Source organism: Argopecten irradians, chromosome 1 (assembly GCF_041381155.1).
Source record: "Argopecten irradians isolate NY chromosome 1, Ai_NY, whole genome shotgun sequence".
In the NCBI taxonomy this organism is placed as follows: domain Eukaryota; kingdom Metazoa; phylum Mollusca; class Bivalvia; order Pectinida; family Pectinidae; genus Argopecten; species Argopecten irradians.
This window is the reverse complement of record NC_091134.1, coordinates 34,978,701-34,997,894: the sequence shown is the minus strand read 5'-3', so window position 1 is coordinate 34,997,894 and position 19,194 is coordinate 34,978,701. Positions and strand designations below refer to the sequence as shown.

General features: G+C 33.0%; 2 protein-coding genes across 9 annotated transcripts in view; both read left to right on the top strand.

Annotated features, from left to right (window-relative positions):
* The window catches only part of LOC138325516 (organic cation transporter protein-like), a 42,169-nt gene extending 32,939 nt beyond the window's left edge, over nucleotides 1–9,230 (top strand). For 4 of the 5 annotated variants that reach the window (XM_069271237.1, XM_069271248.1, XM_069271267.1 and 1 more), the window contains 2 exons: nucleotides 730–942; nucleotides 1,228–9,230. In XM_069271237.1, coding sequence (XP_069127338.1) covers nucleotides 730–942; nucleotides 1,228–1,285 — 271 coding nt within the window. In that variant the 3' untranslated portion in view covers nucleotides 1,286–9,230. The remainder of the gene's footprint in view (nucleotides 1–729; nucleotides 943–1,227) is intronic. The other variant, XR_011208794.1, reaches the window with a different exon arrangement.
* A 23-nt stretch (nucleotides 9,231–9,253) lies between these two features.
* LOC138325533 (organic cation transporter protein-like) lies at nucleotides 9,254–17,882 on the top strand. 4 transcript variants are annotated; one of them, XM_069271301.1, is made up of 10 exons: nucleotides 9,254–9,614; nucleotides 10,218–10,676; nucleotides 10,980–11,083; nucleotides 11,374–11,528; nucleotides 12,801–12,969; nucleotides 13,475–13,708; nucleotides 14,376–14,590; nucleotides 15,120–15,228; nucleotides 15,490–15,702; nucleotides 16,090–17,882. In XM_069271301.1, exons 2-10 carry the CDS (start codon nucleotides 10,281–10,283, stop codon nucleotides 16,136–16,138), a joined length of 1,644 nt encoding a protein of 547 aa, XP_069127402.1. In that variant the 5' UTR covers nucleotides 9,254–9,614; nucleotides 10,218–10,280; the 3' UTR covers nucleotides 16,139–17,882. The 4 variants fall into 4 exon arrangements, with proteins under 4 accessions (XP_069127402.1, XP_069127396.1, XP_069127389.1 ...); XM_069271295.1 differs by having other exon boundaries at nucleotides 10,215–10,676; XM_069271288.1 differs by having other exon boundaries at nucleotides 10,189–10,676.
* The last annotated feature ends 1,312 nt before the right edge of the window (nucleotides 17,883–19,194 follow it).

The following is a 19,194-nucleotide window of genomic DNA, read 5'->3' as shown; positions in this document are numbered from 1 at the left end:
CTTTTTCACTTATCATTATTTATGTAGTAAATATGGTTCAAATACGTATTTATTTTTCTTCATGTTAAGTAACTGTTAAAATTTAGATTTTTAGTATCATCCCAGAATTAGTCAAAACAAATACCAAGCACATTGAAGTGTAGGAAATATATATATGTTGGATAACCTAGGGTACCACCTTAAAGCAATTGTGTTCAGTTTTGATGAGTTTTACGATGTTTTGTTATGATACTCACTGCACTGACAAACAAGCCACTGATCACTAATAATATTCGTGTTTGTATTATAAGCATGTTTACTCTATCTGATCTGATATGACCTTGGGTGCATTATCCGTGTCCCATTTTCTGTCACACTATAGCCGAGCAGCGCTGGTAAATATGTGTTTAAGTGGCGTAAACACAGACATAGAAAGAAGCAGAAAAATATTTTGACTAACATACTTATTGCCGATCTTGCAGTGTGTGTGTGTGTGTGTGTGCATATTATATAATTTAGTTGTCTGTCTAGCGTCGTTTGTGCGGATGTCTAGTCCAATAATTTAAATCTTAGGTAGTCATTATCCCCTCATTATCTCCTATTTTGCACGTTGAAAGCAAACACAATTTAAAAACTTAAGAAGACATGGTGTAAGAGGTAAGGATTAATAAATTGATAGTTCTAGATACCGTATATAAACCAAATCGATTTGCTATTGAATTAAACCTCTTATTTTCCTTGTGTTTCCAGAAATGCCGGTATGGGGGTATCCTCTATGTGTGCCCGTATAGGGGGCATGCTTGCCCCTCAGATGTTAGAGTTGAAGCAGGTTTGGGGGCCTCTGCCCCTAATTCTATTCGGTGGACTGTCCGTGTCTGCCGGTCTTCTGGCTTTATTACTCCCGGAGACAGCCGGGAAACCTCTTCCACAAACTATAGAGGATTGTCTGAACAATAAGTCAAAGTAAGTCCATTAGAAAACATTAAATCAATCAAACTACAGACAAACATGTCTAGAAATACCATACAAGGTATAAAATAACAAGGAAAAATTACCACAAGACACAGAACAAAACTGATCATGTGGGAAATTGATAAAGAAAGTGATTATTAGCAGGTGGTCTTTATGTGGGAAAGTCGCTAAGACAGATTTTATTGTAAGTGATGTTTTCTTGTTTGAACGAAACAATGTTTCATTTGCTGTGCGATTTATTTCGAATAATAATAATACTATTTTTGTATTCTTCAGAAAAGTCACCATAGACGATGAGAAATCTGAGAAGATTAACCTGGAGGGAAGATTATAACCTAGTAACTTAAAGAATTAAATTCAGATGAACAAAAATACCCATAACATCTCTAATTTCATACATTTTTAACAGTATTGTGATCGTTGTACTTACCAATATAGAGTCTCATTAAATTGTATTAAAAAGATTAAGAACAATGGGAATTTAGAGAGAGATAACAAAATGTTGTCGGTGAAGCATGACTTACCGTCGATTAGTCCCTCCTTTCGGTGATTGTGACGTCACAAAAAGCACGTCAAAATATAACGTCACAATCAATGTAAGGTGCAAAGAACCGGTGCTTAAATTTTGTTTGTCGTTTTGGTATCTCAAAATTGAAGTATTATCAATGATTTAAGTGACATGGCATCCATAAATTCGTCTTATGGACAATCATGTCTGACTATCACTGAATTTAAAAAAGTATAAACATATTTTTAAAAAAGAATGGTTGAATCAGGACATCAGTTATTGTACTTACAAATATTTCATTGGAAAAAAATCAGTATTTGTGACGATGCTCTGGACCAAAAAAGGGCTTTTGCATTTATCATATAACAAATAAAATACTTTCCAAATTTATCGATTAGATTAATATGTATTTATATGGAACTGTTTGGGTCCCATAACGAAATGTATACTGTTTTTTCATGATTTTCTTTTTACAAAATTTGTCCCTAAATATATCATGGTGCTGTAGGTGTAATTCCTATAAAAGTTTAGAAAGGTGATATTGAATTGTAACGTTTTTTGTCGTTTTATTACTCGTACAAACAAAACATAGTTACTATGTATTTGCATTACGACAATAAGATGTCGTAAGAAACGTGTATCAAAATGTTCTACCTGGTATTGATATAATCCCTCCTTCCTTATCAGGGTAAACTGACCTCCTCATCAAGATCTATCAAGGTCACACTTAAAATGCGGGAATTTCACGCATGGTGTGACTATATTTACTCAGAAACTCTCATCTGCCTATTTACATGTAATACAAGTCGTGTTATTGAAATATACTTTTAATTAACTTTTATAATTTTTTGGTAATTATTCAAAGTTATATCTCCAATACAAAAATACATATTGAAGATAGCAATGATTGAATTGTATTATCATCATTTTGTTTTACTATGTATTATCATTATCCATACAGCGCATGTTTTATCTGAGAAACGAGTGTTTTAGATAGAGGGTGTGTTAATATGAAAATATGAAATCCAGTTTTCATGCTATACATTTACCTGTATAGGAATATTAGTGAGTGAATATGAAATTCAATCAGTTGAAGATATAACTTTGAATGCTTATATTTTTAATAGAAACATATCATATATGTTTTTAAGGTATTTTTTCTGATCGATTGTATATGTACTGTACCCAGTTATGTCCATATCTATAATATAATTTCAATTTCAATTTAAGTTTACTTTGATTGTTTATGGATAGAACATGTCTTTTTATTACTTTAATGTTGTCAGCGTGTGTTAATTAGATAGTAGATAAATATTAATTACATGAAATATTGATCACTGAATGATATCTATGTAAAACATCGTTATGTCGAAATACCCCGTTTTCGTAAGTAGATACTTATAATTACGTCAAATTCGTTGATTTTTTCATGTATTCACATGCAAGCAAATGACCGTACAACATTAACGAATGATGCCATCAAATCAATTAGCAATACAGACTCAATGATGTTATAACAAAAAAATATCAAAACAAAAATATAGTGTAAGCAATGGATTGATTTGTAAGAAGACTCATGAAGTGAAACAAGATCTAATAGAACGAAGTGTTTCGAAAGCATGAGCGATCTCTGATAAAAAGATAAACTCGTAATTAAGAATAGATCAAACTCTGGTTTAGTTTAAAATAGTCCCCCCCCCAAAAAAAAAAAACCCCAAAAAAAACCCAACAACAACAAAGAATAGGTTGAAACCAATAGCATATGAATATTGTTTAAACAAGTCTGGAATCCAGTCAGCAGATTCTTATATTGAATAAAAAAATTTCTTGCACTTAAGAAAAAGTCTACGAAGCAAAAAACGAATTTGTTTACCAAGGATGTTTTAATTACATACGCTGAAATGCATAAAATGTCTCATTACATATTTCTATATTTTGGAATTGTTGTTTGTTCGACAGTCTTATAGACTTTAAACAACTTAATCCGAAGAAAAAAACAATACTGCTCTAAGCAGGATAATACTAACACATGGTTCTAGTCATAATTTATGTATGGTGTGAGGTTGGCACGCCAAGACATATATATCTTGTCCAAATAACAATTTGACAAAGTTTGAAAAACATAGTATTTCGAGACAAATCATATTTATTAAAAAACGATGAAAATTTCAACATTTCATTTTTAAAAGTATGAATGTCACTGTTTTTTTATTTCATAGGGGTAAATGGAAAAATGTGTTTGCAAACTATGCAACATGATAAAAATAAGAGAATGGACAATTCCATTGGTTTGTCAATGGTTTCTTTCCCCAAATCAATGTCTTTATTATGAGGTCACGATAACGTTGGGTTTTCGCGCGATTCGTGGATTTTGTTTTTAGATTTAGTCAGATTTAGTATGAAAACAAAGACAGGAGAATTCTTTATATTTATTAAGGAATGTTTAAAAACATACATAATGTTTATCAAGAGCATCTATTAATAGCATAGGGTTTCATATTCTATGTCAAGAGTACTCTCCAATCTCCAATAACCTTGGCTAAGTTGATTCTATGTACGTTACATTAGTGTATCTGGGCCTGTTTCATGAACATTCCTTAAATTTAAGGAATCCCTTAAAATTCTCCATAGGAAAGCATTATAATGCTTTCTTATGGAAAATTTTAAGTTAATGAATTCCTTAAATTTAAGGAAAATTCATGGAACTGGGCCTTGCTTGTTCATGATACAGGATATTTCATATCTCTATTTTTGCATGTTTGTTTTTATTTGGCTGATGTATCTTGGTCCGAAATGTATACACGTTCTTTTATATTGTTCAAATGTGAAATATGCAAGCATTGGCCGTTGTGTGAATATAAGTATTGCATTGGAGTTGTCTCCCTTTGAGTATGTATTAATATTCATTCCATGTTTTTTTTCTATTGTTGTGTTGCAAAATAACTGACCTCATTTTAGACTATAACTTTCTTCGTCCATTTTGTTTGCTTGGCATGCTTATCCGTTTGAGCAGTAAGTGTGCATTAATTCAACGTGGCTATAAGCCTGATTTTTTACTCGGTCATGTATGCTTGTAGTGAAATATTCATTTTATAACTGTATCCTATATTCCTTGTCATGCGTAGGTTGGAAATAAGGTTTGTTTATCATTAACCTGGCCTGTTCAATGTCAATTTGGTTTTGAATTTATGTCCTCAAAATTGGTCAGAAATGACAATATAAAAATAGGTCACACTTGATATTTACACGATCAAACGTCAACCATGGTACTATACTGTATATTGTAAATATGCTAGATATACAGATACTGTAAATGAAATAATCTCGAATCATCCCATGTAAATTATTCTCTCGGTGTCATTGATGTTTACAATATATGGATGATATAAATAAGATATGTTCTTGTCCATCTCTAGCTATGGAAAGAAAAAAATCCGTTTATCATACGTCAGGGAATTAAGCTAATTCACAATTCTAAGATATAGTTTGCTTTTCCGATCAAGAAAGTTTTCTCCGAAAGTGACATATTTGAATCAGTATATACAGCTTAATGAAAGATATCATTGTCAATACAATAATTAAGGAGCACAGCTAATCAAGTTGATAGTGACTAACACTCTATTTTTCATTCCATAAAGGTTTAGTTGCCATGCATACATCGATGTATATTACACATGGGGTTACCCATATATTCAATGGGATTAGCCCCAGCGTATTTAACACAATAAGGCATGTTTTAAATTTGTTAATCTATACTTTTATTTAACTTTTACCATAATGAAGGACGATACAGATATTAAACTCAAAGTATTTGGAACACTATAAAACGCTCTATAAGAACGGAAGCGGGAGATAACAAGCTAAAAGTATGATTAGTTAGATCACACAAAGATAGTAAGATACCGCTACTGACATTGCTGCGCCTTTAAATAGTCGATGCACCATCGATGCATCATTAAAATACGATAGTCAACCACAGTAGGTTTTGAGAATTAATTAATGCCGAGAATAATTCTTTTGTTGTTGACATGACTTTTACGTAGTGAATGAATGATGATTTGTATTTGAATGAGAATGAGAGTGAATTTTTAATGATATTGTATTGAATGGAATATAAATAAATACTATAAAATAAAGTGAATACCACCTCTATAAGGAATTGCATGACTCATGAGCATTTAAAAAAATCTTTATTATGCAAAACGTTGCACATGAAGTAAGCTAATTGAATTTCAATAAATGCCATTTCTCCTTATAGAAACGAATGGATAGTTCTATTATATGTTAAAGATGCTCCACCGCCGACAGAGCAAAAATGGCATTCATCATTAGAACAATAATTGGTGTTTAATCTTGTATACATATGTCTAATTAACACAAAAATAGCATTAGATAACTTATTTTGTCTTAGGTGCATGCGCAATCAGTACTTCATTCCATATAGGATATAGTGCCACAGATTTTTTTCGGGATGCAATTAATTATTTTTTATATTTTCAACTTGAAGTAAAATTAGAAGCTCAAACTTTTCAATGGTGGTAATGGTGTAAAGTAAGTAACTTTTATAACTGAAAAAAATTATGAAATCGTCTGCTCCTGTTTTTGATAGTAAAAATACCAATTGTCAGCGGTGGAGCATCTTTAACCTAATGACCAAATGCAAATAAAAGATTCTCATGGAATACAATGATTGAAACATGCTTCGTATGTTTCTTTTTATAATTGTTTTCTGTATAAACAATGACGTTATATATCTAATCAGAGCCATTGTTTCTGATAAGCAGACGATTCATTTGTTTTGATATATAACGTTATTTATTTTCAAAACAAATGGTAATTTCTGTTTCTGCATATATAATCAAAAGAACATTTATCAAAATACGAGATTTGAAAAATTATTAAAAAATCGGGATATTTACTATAAAAACATAAGTAAATATCCCGATTTTTTTTGTTAATTTTTCAAATCTCGTATTTTTCGAAAAAAAATCACCTGACTGTCATATATACTCATCAGTCCATCCACCAAATACAAAAAATGTATGACAACATCCATTTTCATTGAGTTGGCCCCCTGTGCGTACAGTATATATCTTTCGCTGAATCGATCTTGATCAGTTCTCGAGAGCGATTGCTCTGAGGTATTTTTAGGGATGAATAAAGGAAATGGCATTCTACATAAAGAAGAAAAAATTGTACCTGAATGCATTAACATTTCGACCTCTGTAAAGGTTATTTCCTTTTTGTACCATAAAGCGTTTCAGTAAAGTAGGCACAGGGAATATAACATAAACAGACAAACAGATCCTCGTCTATTTAACAGAGGTCATCGTTCACACACGTACAGGTCTCAACGATCAATATCGTCCATGTGCACGCGACCGGAAGAGGATTGTGATTCAGCGACAGCCCATCGTAGAACACGTGAATAGCGTATTCGGTTGGCGATCATATGTCACGCCGTTAAAACACAGCTAGATGGCGTCCCTTGTGGAGTGTAAACAACTGCATTCTTTGGTAAGTAAGGAATCTCCTTCAGGATTTATTATCAATCTTTAGGGCTCTCCCCCACTGTAATGGTTCTTCATCGAAAGGATCGTCATTTCGATCAATATATTATAATTAGTGAATGCATTGGCAAATTGCCAGACTACAAAGGTCACGAGGGCCTGTATTGAGCAATAATATTTTCGCTCTTTAGATAGATTGATACACAAAAAGTGTATTTCATAAATTTTCATGCTTGTTTTCTTTTAGGCTTTATTTTCTCAAGGAATTGGTGGTTCATGTGAATCATTGACGGTGCTCTTTCTTTAAGATGTTAACAATTAAGTTATTGCTTCAATGTACCTGAAAGACAAAATGTATTCTAAGAATCATAAAAATTGTTACAACACAGCTTCTACTTGTGCGTTTGTTTACTTTTATTTTGGTTGACAGACAATGCGATTAGAAAAATCCTAAATTATGTAAGTAAATCATAGCATGAAAGATAATAGTAAGAAGTAGAATTTAGATGTTATATGTAAGATGTACACGGTAAACCTCGAATTAACCTCATTGTTTACATGCTACCAAGGATGATTAACATATACTCTGGACTTTACCCTCTTGGCTCTCAATATTCCTGTAAATAGTATAAACAAAACACTGTTATTATAGCTCAGCTCAGGCGGCCGATGTACCAAATGTCTCTCCTTCGTATGGAGATAACATATGCATCTGATCATATGTTTATAATAACTCCCCGAGTCGGGCATGTTATTAATAACATTGACCTGATCTCTTGTTCGCATCTTACTTCCTTTTCAATAGTATTTGAGATCGATTATAACAGGGACATTTTAGAAAAATAACATCGAATAAAAACCAAATGGTTCGAACGCTTATCGGTGGTTTTTCTCCGTTTCTACGACTTTCCTCAACCAGTACATCTGACTAATTAAAGGACATTTAACTAGTCAAACCGAGCCAAATTACAGAAAAAACACCGATAAATGACAATTAGCTTCAGCCGCTGCATGTAGGATTCTAAAATGAATGAACACGTTTATCTATTTACCTTTATCGGCAAATCCGATATGTATATGTTGTCAATGTAGTCAATAACGCTATGCCATACAAATTGTCTCGTTAAACAGATTAAATATTAAGCTGGGGCGTTGCCATGGAGAAATATTTAATGACCACATATGACAGATGTTACTTTCGATTTGATTTGTTGTAATTAGTTTAACCCTATTGACAACCAATGTCATTTATGCACGTATCAGGTTTAGACGGTGGTAGAAAGCTGGAGTACTCAGGAGGAAAACTACCGATTAGACGTGGTAGAATTATGTCGGGACATGAAAATAATCATTCGGCCACCGCATGTGGTCACTAACGCAGTTTCGACTCTTACGATGACCCATATACGCCTTATCCACATACACCAAAACAACACGTTTTTTGTAAGATGTTCCCTAAAGAAACGTTTCCAGGAAAAAAGCAAGCGTTGTACAGATTTTATTTTGTGGACAGGTTTTAAGCTTTTTTGTAGAGAATAGACATATGCTGTACTGCTAGATTGAAGGTATTGTGTAAGACGGGGCACTATTGCATTTTGAAGTTAGTTGAGAAATTAGGTTGAAATAGGTAAACTTTGATCAAAATTGGGCGCTTTCATTTATTTGTGTCTGTAGGCTGTACGCCTTACAATTTTCCAGATTTGCTTCCAATCTATTTCTTATGTCTGATATAACAGAATTTGACTGATTAGACTGGTCAAAATAAATATCATATTCTTTCAATTTTAAAATATATAAAAACCAATTATCACGCTCAAATACATGTATTCATATAGGCATTTTACGATCTGAAGATATTTTTCGCAAAGGAGATGTACAAGATAATCCAACGAGAAATTAACAATTTTTTTTAACATATGGCTTGTACGGGTTATTGGATTGGCTTATGCAGCTATTAAAAGTGTACTGAAATTTATCCCCTGGAGCTGGTAAGGGCCAGGACTGTGTATTGACTACATACGTATCAAAGCAGATACAGGAGCTCATCCTTAAGATCACCCTTGTGTATTCAGCCTGCATTTATATTGACAAGGCGCATATGGGCTATCGTAGTATCTCAATCAAGTATTCCATAAAAAAAGACATGAAACTAAAGTTGAGACTGAATTTGTTTATTTATTGATTTTTTTTATTGATTTTTCTTCGTTTCTTTTTTGCCAACGCTAATTGAAGTTACAGCACAATCAAAGAGTTTATGATGGTAAGAAATGGACAAAATGTAAGTATACCTGACTTAATGCCTTTAACTCAGTCTAAAGTCACATCAATACCAGTCAAACGTATGACATGGATGTAACGATAAAACAAGCCATGATTTTTAGAAGAGGTGAATTTTTCAATGTCACTAATTCTGGGTCTATGTTTGTTGACCCATACCCACAGATCAGTAGACGTACTTTAAATTTACTTGATAGACTAGATAGCATGTCTGTGAAATCACCAATGTCCATACTTATCAGTCGCTGACCTATTTTAAAACAAAGTCATTGAGTTGTTTTTGTTTGTCTTGGTCTCACGCTATCGTCACACTGAGGCAACTTTATCACACATTGTTCACCACACATTGGTGGCCGTAGTCTTCAGACGTAAGTACCGACAATTCTTCCCCTTCTACCATAAAATTTTTGTAGCTTAATGGTATTGAGCGTCAAATTCAATTTATTAGTTAAAATAAACATTTTAATGTTTATGTAAACAATTCACTTACATTAATTTTGAAATGCATTGCATATTAAATGGCATGGTATACATAATTGCTATAATTATTGGAATATCGTAAGAACAGGAACATTCAAGTTATATATACATAATTTTATATCATGTATCAAGCTGATAAATTTGTATGCTAACTTAGAGATAAATTTTCATTATTGTCAAAAATTTCTTTGGTAGAGTGTTAAAAGACCACTCAATGACACGTGAAAAATACTTCACATGTTATGATGTGATTATATAAGTAAATTCATTATCTACAATCGGAATAAAAGGACAGTGTTAAGTAAAGTGATGATAATTATGTAGATAATAAACAATGATATGAAATAATACCTTATAATCAGTTTCTAATGTATCGTTTAGTTTAAGTATTGTTATAGTCACGATGTCGGTAACGGTATCAATATACATAATATCAAACTAACAATACGTTTCATTTAACAGAGAACCTGTGACCGTTTTTTGTTCAGTAGATAGCGACAACCCACGTGGCCACAACCACATTGACCTCAAGGCCAGTCTGCTAGCTAGCAAACATGCATTTTGACGATCTGCTGGTAATTATTGGAGGATTTGGACGTTATCAAAAGATACGATTGTTTCTGATATGCTTGGTTGGAATTTTATGCGCTTTTCATGCCATGAATATGGTCTTTGTTGGTGCTAAACCTGATTATCAGTGCAAAATTAGCGAAGTAAATCTTACGAGAAAGGAATTTGTTAACACGACTTTTAGAGATTTTGAAATATTTCTTCGGACAGCAGAAAAAGGATGCGAGATATACAGCCCGTCACAAACATATGACTTGATAGTCAGCGGAAACCTTACCATCGACGGATCGACAGTTAAAGGAGATGTCAACCTGGCCAAAGATTCTTGTGACGACTGGGAATATTCCCGGGACGTTTACGGACCTACCATTGTATCTGAGGTAAACTTGCCCTGGGGATGATTGTGTTTTGAAGACATGTCTTAGAATGCACTGGTTGATAGCTTATAGTAAGCCTGTAGAAAACTATGGAAACACTCTCTTGGAAATAATCCATATATACAAAATGGTAGTGCTTAATCCTAAGGTATAAATGCATTTTATGTTTCGTATCGTGTGTAAAACGCCCGATGACAAATATTAACTGACAACAGAAGATTAATCAAAATGATCATTAAGTTTATGTATTATATAACAATCATTTACTCATAAGAATATGCTAATGAGTGTTGTTAATGTCCACAGTTTGACTTGGTGTGTAGTCAGGCGTGGTTGAGAAGCACAGCAAAGACTCTTTACTTCTTCGGCCGAGTGGTTGGTTCTGTAGTGTTCGGACAACTATCAGATATGTAAGTCACTGCTTAACTTTGTGTGATAATCAACCCATGGTAAAAACAACATGATCTTCAACAATCTTTTATCATACTGATTTATCTATATCATTGTAGTCCTTAATTTCATGCAGTACATTTTGAAATATTAAGCCCCGTATGCAAGACAAAAGTTTACAAAAGCTATTGTGATTCACATAATATTATGAACTCTGATTTGGGCAAAATATAAGCCTGATGAAATTTAATTACTGGTCGTAATTATCTTTGTTCTATCAATTATGATGATCAATGCAATTCTGTTTCAGTTTTGGAAGGAAGCCTATTTTCCTTGCCGGTCTGCTGTCTCTCCTAGTAGCAGGATGTGTCGCTTCAGCAGCGCCATCTATGGCAGTTTTTATTCCATTTTATATCCTGCAGGGGGCAGCACAAACAGGGTTGTATTTAGTTGCGTTCACAATGTGTAAGTTATATTCTCCACATTCTACCACTAGTAAAGCAAAGATCCTTTAACTGACTAGTCAAGTTTAAGATATATAATTGTGTATAAATCGCATATGCATAACATGAAATATTCGTGAGTACTTTTTTTCGTGGTCTGGAGATTTTATTTTTGTCGTGAGTAGAAATATTCGTCATAAGTCTTTGTAAAGAACAACGAAATGTTTTACACAACGAACACTTTATGTTATACAATATTTTGTATTTGCATATTACAGAGTTATTTACCCTTAGTGATAGGCATTGATTATGACGTCATGTGTTTACGAGCGTAACGTCATACTTTTCGGAGAAAAACACGTGAATTGCGCTCACAAATTAATGACGTAACAATCGATACCTACCCGCAAGGGAACTAACTCTATAATATGCAAAGACGGAATAGATGTAATAGTTCTGGGCACACACAGTTCATTTGCATTCCGTCAATAGACTATAATCATATCAAAACCACACGATAGAAAAGGAACGCTAAATATCCTCTCAATAGCCATACTCTTAGTGATTAAGTTAAAAGTTAAAAGTAATTACAATGTATACCGGGGTAACTGTTCTAAAGGACAAGGACATTTACCTTTATTGTGTCCGTGACCAAGACCGGGCTTGTGTTGCGGCAGGAAATATAATATAATCCTGACATGAATATAATCTCCTTGATAGTATCACTCCCCTATCTGTCCGCAAAACGGCTGGACTGATTAAATCCTTCTGATTGATAGCAAAGTCTTTTTAGTAAGCAGTGGGATTGTATAATGGATTACGCTGTACATTTATTGTCTTTACGAAGTAAATTTACAAGCCAAATCGGCAAGGCCATAAAAAAATTGAAAAGGTATTTGGAAATAATATTCAGAATTAAAGTCGAAGTTTGAGTTATGATCCTAATTCAAATATTCAACTGTACAGGTATTAAATCGACATAGAAAGCATAATATCTTTGTCGACAGCACATTTTTAACTTGAAAAGGGTATAACATTGTTGAACGTTAAACTATATTATGTCTTTGTTTTTTCCCTTAACAACTTTGAAATCTTCTGAAACATAAACAATCTGAAAAAATGTTATTTAAAAGGAGGCTATGCCTAAAGAATAATTATTTTTCATATATGATTGACATATTTATATATTTTGAATGAAAATACGCAACACTAAGTATTATCTAAAAATACATAACTATTATGTACATAGAACTTTTATTCACGATACCTTATAAGTATTGTTATTACCTTCCAGGTACAGAGTTAGTGGCGCCACAGTACAGACTGATGGCAGGGTTTATGATCCAGGGCTTCTACAGCATTGGGTATATGGCCCTGTCCTTACTGGCCTATTTCATCCGACACTGGCGCTACATAGAGCTAACTATCACGCTTCCAGTGGTGCTGTTCTCCGTGTATTTATGGTAACTAGTTATTATAGTACAATAATTAAGTATACATATCATCAGTCCATGAGCAAGAGACAAGTTCATTCCCCAAGTTTGTTCCCTTGCCAGGTTCATCTTAAAAGAAATTTCCTTCATATTTTAAGTCACGTTTGCAAAGAAATGTTACGCTAATATAAGATTATATTATGGTAATTTTGCGAATTTATCATTGTGCTAACAAGATAAAGATAGCTTTTGCACAATATTTCATTTCGCAAAAAATGTAATCAGTTTAGTAATTTAAGGAACTGGGATTAACTGGTCTGCTGAAAACACCAAACTTTATGCAAACTGATCCACCTCAGTATAGTCTCGAAAAGAGCAGGACAACTGATTGAATGTCTCTCTAAAGGATTTCGGTAATAAAACTGAATGCTAATTTTTTCTCCGAGAAAGTATTACATGGTGTACTTTTAAGCTTCAGGAAAATACCCGTTACAAATATGCTGAATGAATAAAATTCTTGAGCATACCCTTTCAGTGTTCTGCCAGAATCTGTAAGATGGCTACTGTCTAAGAATAGGATGGATGAAGCAAGAACAATCATCAGAAATGTTGCCAAGGTGAACAATGTGGAGGTATCGGATACCATGCTGGAGGATATCAACGAAAAGAAAGAGCAGGCGGAAGAATCCGATGTCAGGAAACATACTTTTATTGATTTGTTTCGGCCACTAGCGATGTTCGCTATCTCAATTAATGTCTGGTTCAATTGGTAAGTTAAATGGACTACATGTAGTATAAAGATAGATCGATCTTCACTAGACTGAATTGCATTTCACGGGAAACCCCAGTCATACAAAAAGATATTTTGAATATTCTGTGTAAACATTACTGAAAACTACTTAATTTTTTCACGCTTTGATATTTTCAACACAATGTTCGTGAATACATAAGTTCGCGATCAAGGAATCTTCTACTAATCGTGCATCCGTTTATGCGTGTTATATCAAGAAACGCGAAATGTTGTCTCTCGTGAAGATAACGTGGTTTTCGGTAGTTGTTGGAAGTTTCTTTTATCATATTATGTATACATGGTGTCACACTGTAAACCGTTGTTGAAATTACATCCAATATAAATAGGTACCCACGAACAATTCAAAATGATTATGTCATTACCGAAGTTTTGAATTATACATTTTATTGTCGTCGTCAATGATTTTGAGGTAATACATGCCTTGAGGAAAAATAGACGTCCGTATAACATTAAGGTGCGTCAATAATTGAGTACTAGCTTGCTCTTCATTTATTGTTTTTAGTGGAATTGTGGTGCATTTTGTCTCGTAGCAAGATTCATAATGTACATGTATCCATATATAGTAATTCCATAGCAAAACCACTACAATCGACTCGTTATAATTTATGTGTTATTTCAATTTCAGGTTTGTTAACGCCATGGTATACTATGGCTTGTCCCTGGGTACCGGGAATCTAGGAGGGGATCCTTATATCAACTTCTGTATTGCCGGGGCTGTGGAGATCCCAGCCTATGTTCTTTGTGTTCTATTCCTCAACAAATTAGGCAGACGTTGGCCCTTATGTGGGACCATGGTTATCGGCGGTATCTCCTGCATCGTGTCAGGATTTATTCCTGATGGTAGTACTATCAATTGAAATAAGAACGATTATACTTCACAAAATAACTTTAAATTACCATGCTGATCCTCATACTATTTAGGTTATTAAATAAGGCAATTTTATGTGTCAAACGCTTGTGTTATAAATAATGTAGTTGTTAATCAATACATATTTAACATATTTTACTTATACATGAATGCGTGCAAAGATGTCACGACATTCTACGATTAGCCGTCTTTCTCTTGGTTGCAAGTTCGAAATCCACTTTGACAGTTGCCAAGTCCTTTCTGTAGACCTCTTTATTTTGAATATAACTGATTTTCACACTAAAATGCCTCCTCAAACGACATTTTTTGCTAATTGGACATTTAGATTGCTGTCACCAAACGCTGCTGGTACGTGTAGTACAATGAAGCGGTCGGTCATCTATTGTAAAAGCTGACCCTGTTTATTCTCTTCAGAAAAAAGGTTAAAAATATTGAACTATTCACTTGAAACAGACATGGTTATAACCATCTCACTTTTTTCACTCTTTCATTTTTAAATAGATCTTTTGCCAGTTAGGATCACGTTTGCAATGATTGGGAAATTTGGAATCACTGCGTCATACGCTATCATCTATCTAATGACAGCTGAGGTATTCCCAACAGTCTTAAGGTAAGTCATTCCAATAATTCTGTATCGTTGTATAAATTAATTATCAGCCTGGATATTTTACAACTCCATGTAGTATTTTGTGGGTCAAACTGTAAGATATCAACAAAGTCTTAATATCATGGCCGTATTATTTCCAAATTCGATATTACAACATACCATCATCCGTTTAAAAACGTATGCATGTTCTATAATATTAAACTTTCTATATGAAAATTAACCTTAATAATAGACTTTCTATATCATAATACACTCTCTCTAAAGGAACGCGTCGATGGGAGTCTCTTCCATGGTTGCAAAAGCTGGTGGGATGTTAGCACCAGTCATGCTAGAGCTTAGATTTGTTTGGATCCCTCTACCCCTGATATTATTTGGGGGACTGTCGATCCTAGCGGGATGTCTGGCCCTTATACTGCCAGAAACTGCTGGGAGGCCGCTACCTCAGACTGTTGAGGAATCCCTAAGTAACAAATCCAAGTAAGGAATTACGTATTCTCTGAATCATATTTTGTAAAATGAAAGCGAAAGATGAGAAAAAATAATTACATAATATCATTATAATCAGAATTTATAGTTAGTAGTTCTTACTTATGAATACTATTAATATGAAACAATCATCAAATTATTTTCTTATTATTGATTTAAACTGAATAATTAATGTCGGATCTAATTTGCAATCTGATCAATTTTGTTTTTAATGTTAAGGCAAATACCGGTATGGAGCTTGACGTATCAGAATGTTCATTCATTTATTATTTGTATTACTTCTTGAAAATGTCAAAATCAAATCTTAGTAGATATGATGTCTAACTTACAGTCTAAATAAATAATCTCCCTATTGACAAGTTGCTTTTTTATTTACAGAACAGTCAAACAGGAGAAATGGGACGACGGTAAAAATACAGTCTGTTAGTGCTCATCTCTACTCTTCCTTATGTGTTCAAAAGAAAACTATCATTTAAGAAAAAATCATAAGTCAATTTTGTTTTGTTGTGTCGAAACAAACAACGAGTAGCATTTATTTCGAGTTCTCTTGCTTGACGAGCTTTTCAGGGTAATTTGAATATGTGATTTATAGTAAAAGGGTCTCTACTATTTGTAGCTGACGACTTTTTTGCGGGGTTTATCTTTGCGAATTATATTTTCCGTGAAATCCTTGAAATTAAATTGCACACAAACAATAGGTGATTTACATTTTTTGTGGTAATTAATCCAATCAATTAATGGATACATGATTGTTGTATTACTGCCAATATTTTAATTGCTAAATTTCGTTTGGAATGATATGTATTTAATGTTTTTCATTCGTTTATTATGGTTTCATTGTTCTTTAAATTACATCGCTTACAATTTTTAATGTTCGATATGTGTTATCGACTTACTTCAACACAGGGTTTCATAAAACAAAATATAGTCATAGATATTGATATTTTCTAGTCATTGATATAGCAATATTTTCTTTATTGTTTTTACTTCGACTATATCACTTTCACTATTGTATCATGTTCACCAAAAAAGTAGTTTCTCCCAAATTTAATCGGCGATATATTTTTTTTCTTTATTTTGATGAAATTATGTGTAAAAATGGTTGTCATTTCGTTCCTCACAGTAAAGTATTATTTTCATACATCCGACCTCTTCATATCTGATTACCCTAATTGACATTCGTGTCCAGATCACTGTCAGCTAATAGAAGATAATGTGTAAATATATTTTGTGATTTATGATATTTTTGAAGAAAAGAAGATAGATTATTCTCCAGTTCCAAATGTATTAGTTAAATAAAACATTCCAATGTCTTCTCCATGTATGAGTTTTTAAACTATTCCAAAAAGTTATTGACATGTATTTCAATTTTACATATATTAGCCGTTTTACAACAAGGTGCTTATTTGTGATTCATGGAGGTTATACGTAAAAGACAAATTTGTGTAACGTTATCTTTAAATTATAATTCTCGTTTCAGAATCATTTTAATTAAACGATTATTTAATTATATTTGTTGCAATATAAGCATTTGTGTGTTATCCATGGAATGGTTAAGGCATTATACTCTGTGGTTTCCTTGTAAAACGAATAAAACATTCCATAAAAAACACTTTTACCAGTTAAATCAGAAAAAGTCAAGTTTGAATCTCCTAAAACATCATCCATACTTTCAGTGAAACAAACACATTAATGTGTACTTTTATTCTGATTATACTGTAAAGTTGTAATCATATTTAATATTATTTTCCATGTCTGTCAGCTCTTACGATTAAACACGAAATTAATGAAATTTGATAATAAGTGGCAGGGTAACAGTGTGTTGTTTTGTACAATTTTACGTGTGTCGTTAAATTAAGTTAGATTAAAATTGAATTAAATATTAGAAGTATTGACAATTATGAAGAGTGTTTGAGTGATGGTAATGTGAAAGTCTAACGATTGTCGACTGAACATTTGTATAAGAAAACTAAAAGGGTGTTGTCATTTAAATGTTTATCATTTGTATGACCTTGAAAGTATTCATGTATATCGTATCAAAATAGCGTTAATATAGTTTTGAATGTATGTTAAGTTTCAACTGTAATTTAAATGAAACCAAATGAGAAAATGTGATGTATATTTTCAAAGATGTAGTTGATGTTTACCAAAGAATAAAAAGGACTAAATGAGTATGTGTTCATAATTATATTATGATAACGAAATTTCTAACACTAATATTTGTGGTTCATGATTTATCGTTCAATTCGAAAAGTACTCTGAAGAAGTTTTAGTTGTCCACAAACTCCATATTTCCATATATTCTACAGTGTATTTGTATAAAGGGTTTCGAGGCTATGTTTCAGCAAAATTCAGCTAGGATAGGATAGGAGTTTGTTGATAGAAACAACCATGAAAAAGCTGAAATCAGCGATCTAGTGAAAATCATTCCGTCTCCGTCCTTGCAGCATATAACAAAGTTTTGGGTAGGTATCCGTTTAAAAAATACTTACCCACAAGGGCAGACAACTATGTTATATGCTTTGTTTGTTTGTTTGTTTGTTTGATTAATTAACGTCCTGTAAACAGCTATGGTCATGTAAGGAAGGCCTCCCATGTATTCAGTATCTTGCGTGTATGTTGTGTGAGGTGCGTGTTTTTGGAGACTGCGGTATGTTAATATTGTGTCTTCTTATATAGTGCAACTGTTGCCCTTTTTATAGTGCTATATCACTGAAGGATGCCGCCGAAGACACCAAGCAACACACCCCAACCGGTCACATTATACTGACAATGCAAACACAGAATTGAAAAACATACAGGAAGGTTTTCTTTATATGACAGTTGATTTCAAAACGCCGTTAAACTGCATTTAGATAGGCTATTCTATCTAAGATAGGCCATGTAGTACCTTTAACCGGTTATTTTCGGAATTGATAAATGAATTGTGAAATAATACCCTTATTCCGTCGTTTTTGCGGTTACCTCCCTTACAGGTAGGTATTCGTTGTGAGCGAAATCCACGTCGTTATCTCTGAACGGTATGGCGTTACGCATGACACATATGATCAGGAGACATAGTAAATGAGTATATGTATAATGAATCCAAAAAAATTGAAATGTTCCATGTCGCTGTTTGAATCGATCACAAGATTGTGCCAAAATTCAAATGAGAATATATACATAAGTTCCGTATTCTATTATTTTGATTCTTCAATAAAAACTGGTGATTTCACATGTTGTATTTTCAAATATTATCAAGAATAAATCTGTCTCTTGTGTTTGTTGCAACAAACATATAATGTTCAACCTCAAAACTCAGGGACTTAAGATTCCTCACAATTCACACAATCGCGAAATATGAAACTTAAACATATCGATCTTGGTAATCTTGGTATTTCCTTCCTTTACCGTCTGTTTGTTTATACACTCTAATCATGTCACGAGGTGTTGTATGAGTTTTAAAGTAAACTGAAAAATAAGTGACATATTATTCATAGATGT

Bases quoted from the DNA above. Each gene is read 5' to 3' on its own strand.
- LOC138325533 (XM_069271301.1), top strand. From the start codon at position 10,281: ATGCATTTTGACGATCTGCTGGTAATTATTGGAGGATTTGGACGTTAT. The intron at 11,529-12,800 runs GTAAGTTATATT...ATTACCTTCCAG, and splicing joins TTTAGTTGCGTTCACAATGT to GTACAGAGTTAGTGGCGCCA. The intron at 15,229-15,489 runs GTAAGTCATTCC...CTCTCTCTAAAG, and splicing joins GTATTCCCAACAGTCTTAAG to GAACGCGTCGATGGGAGTCT.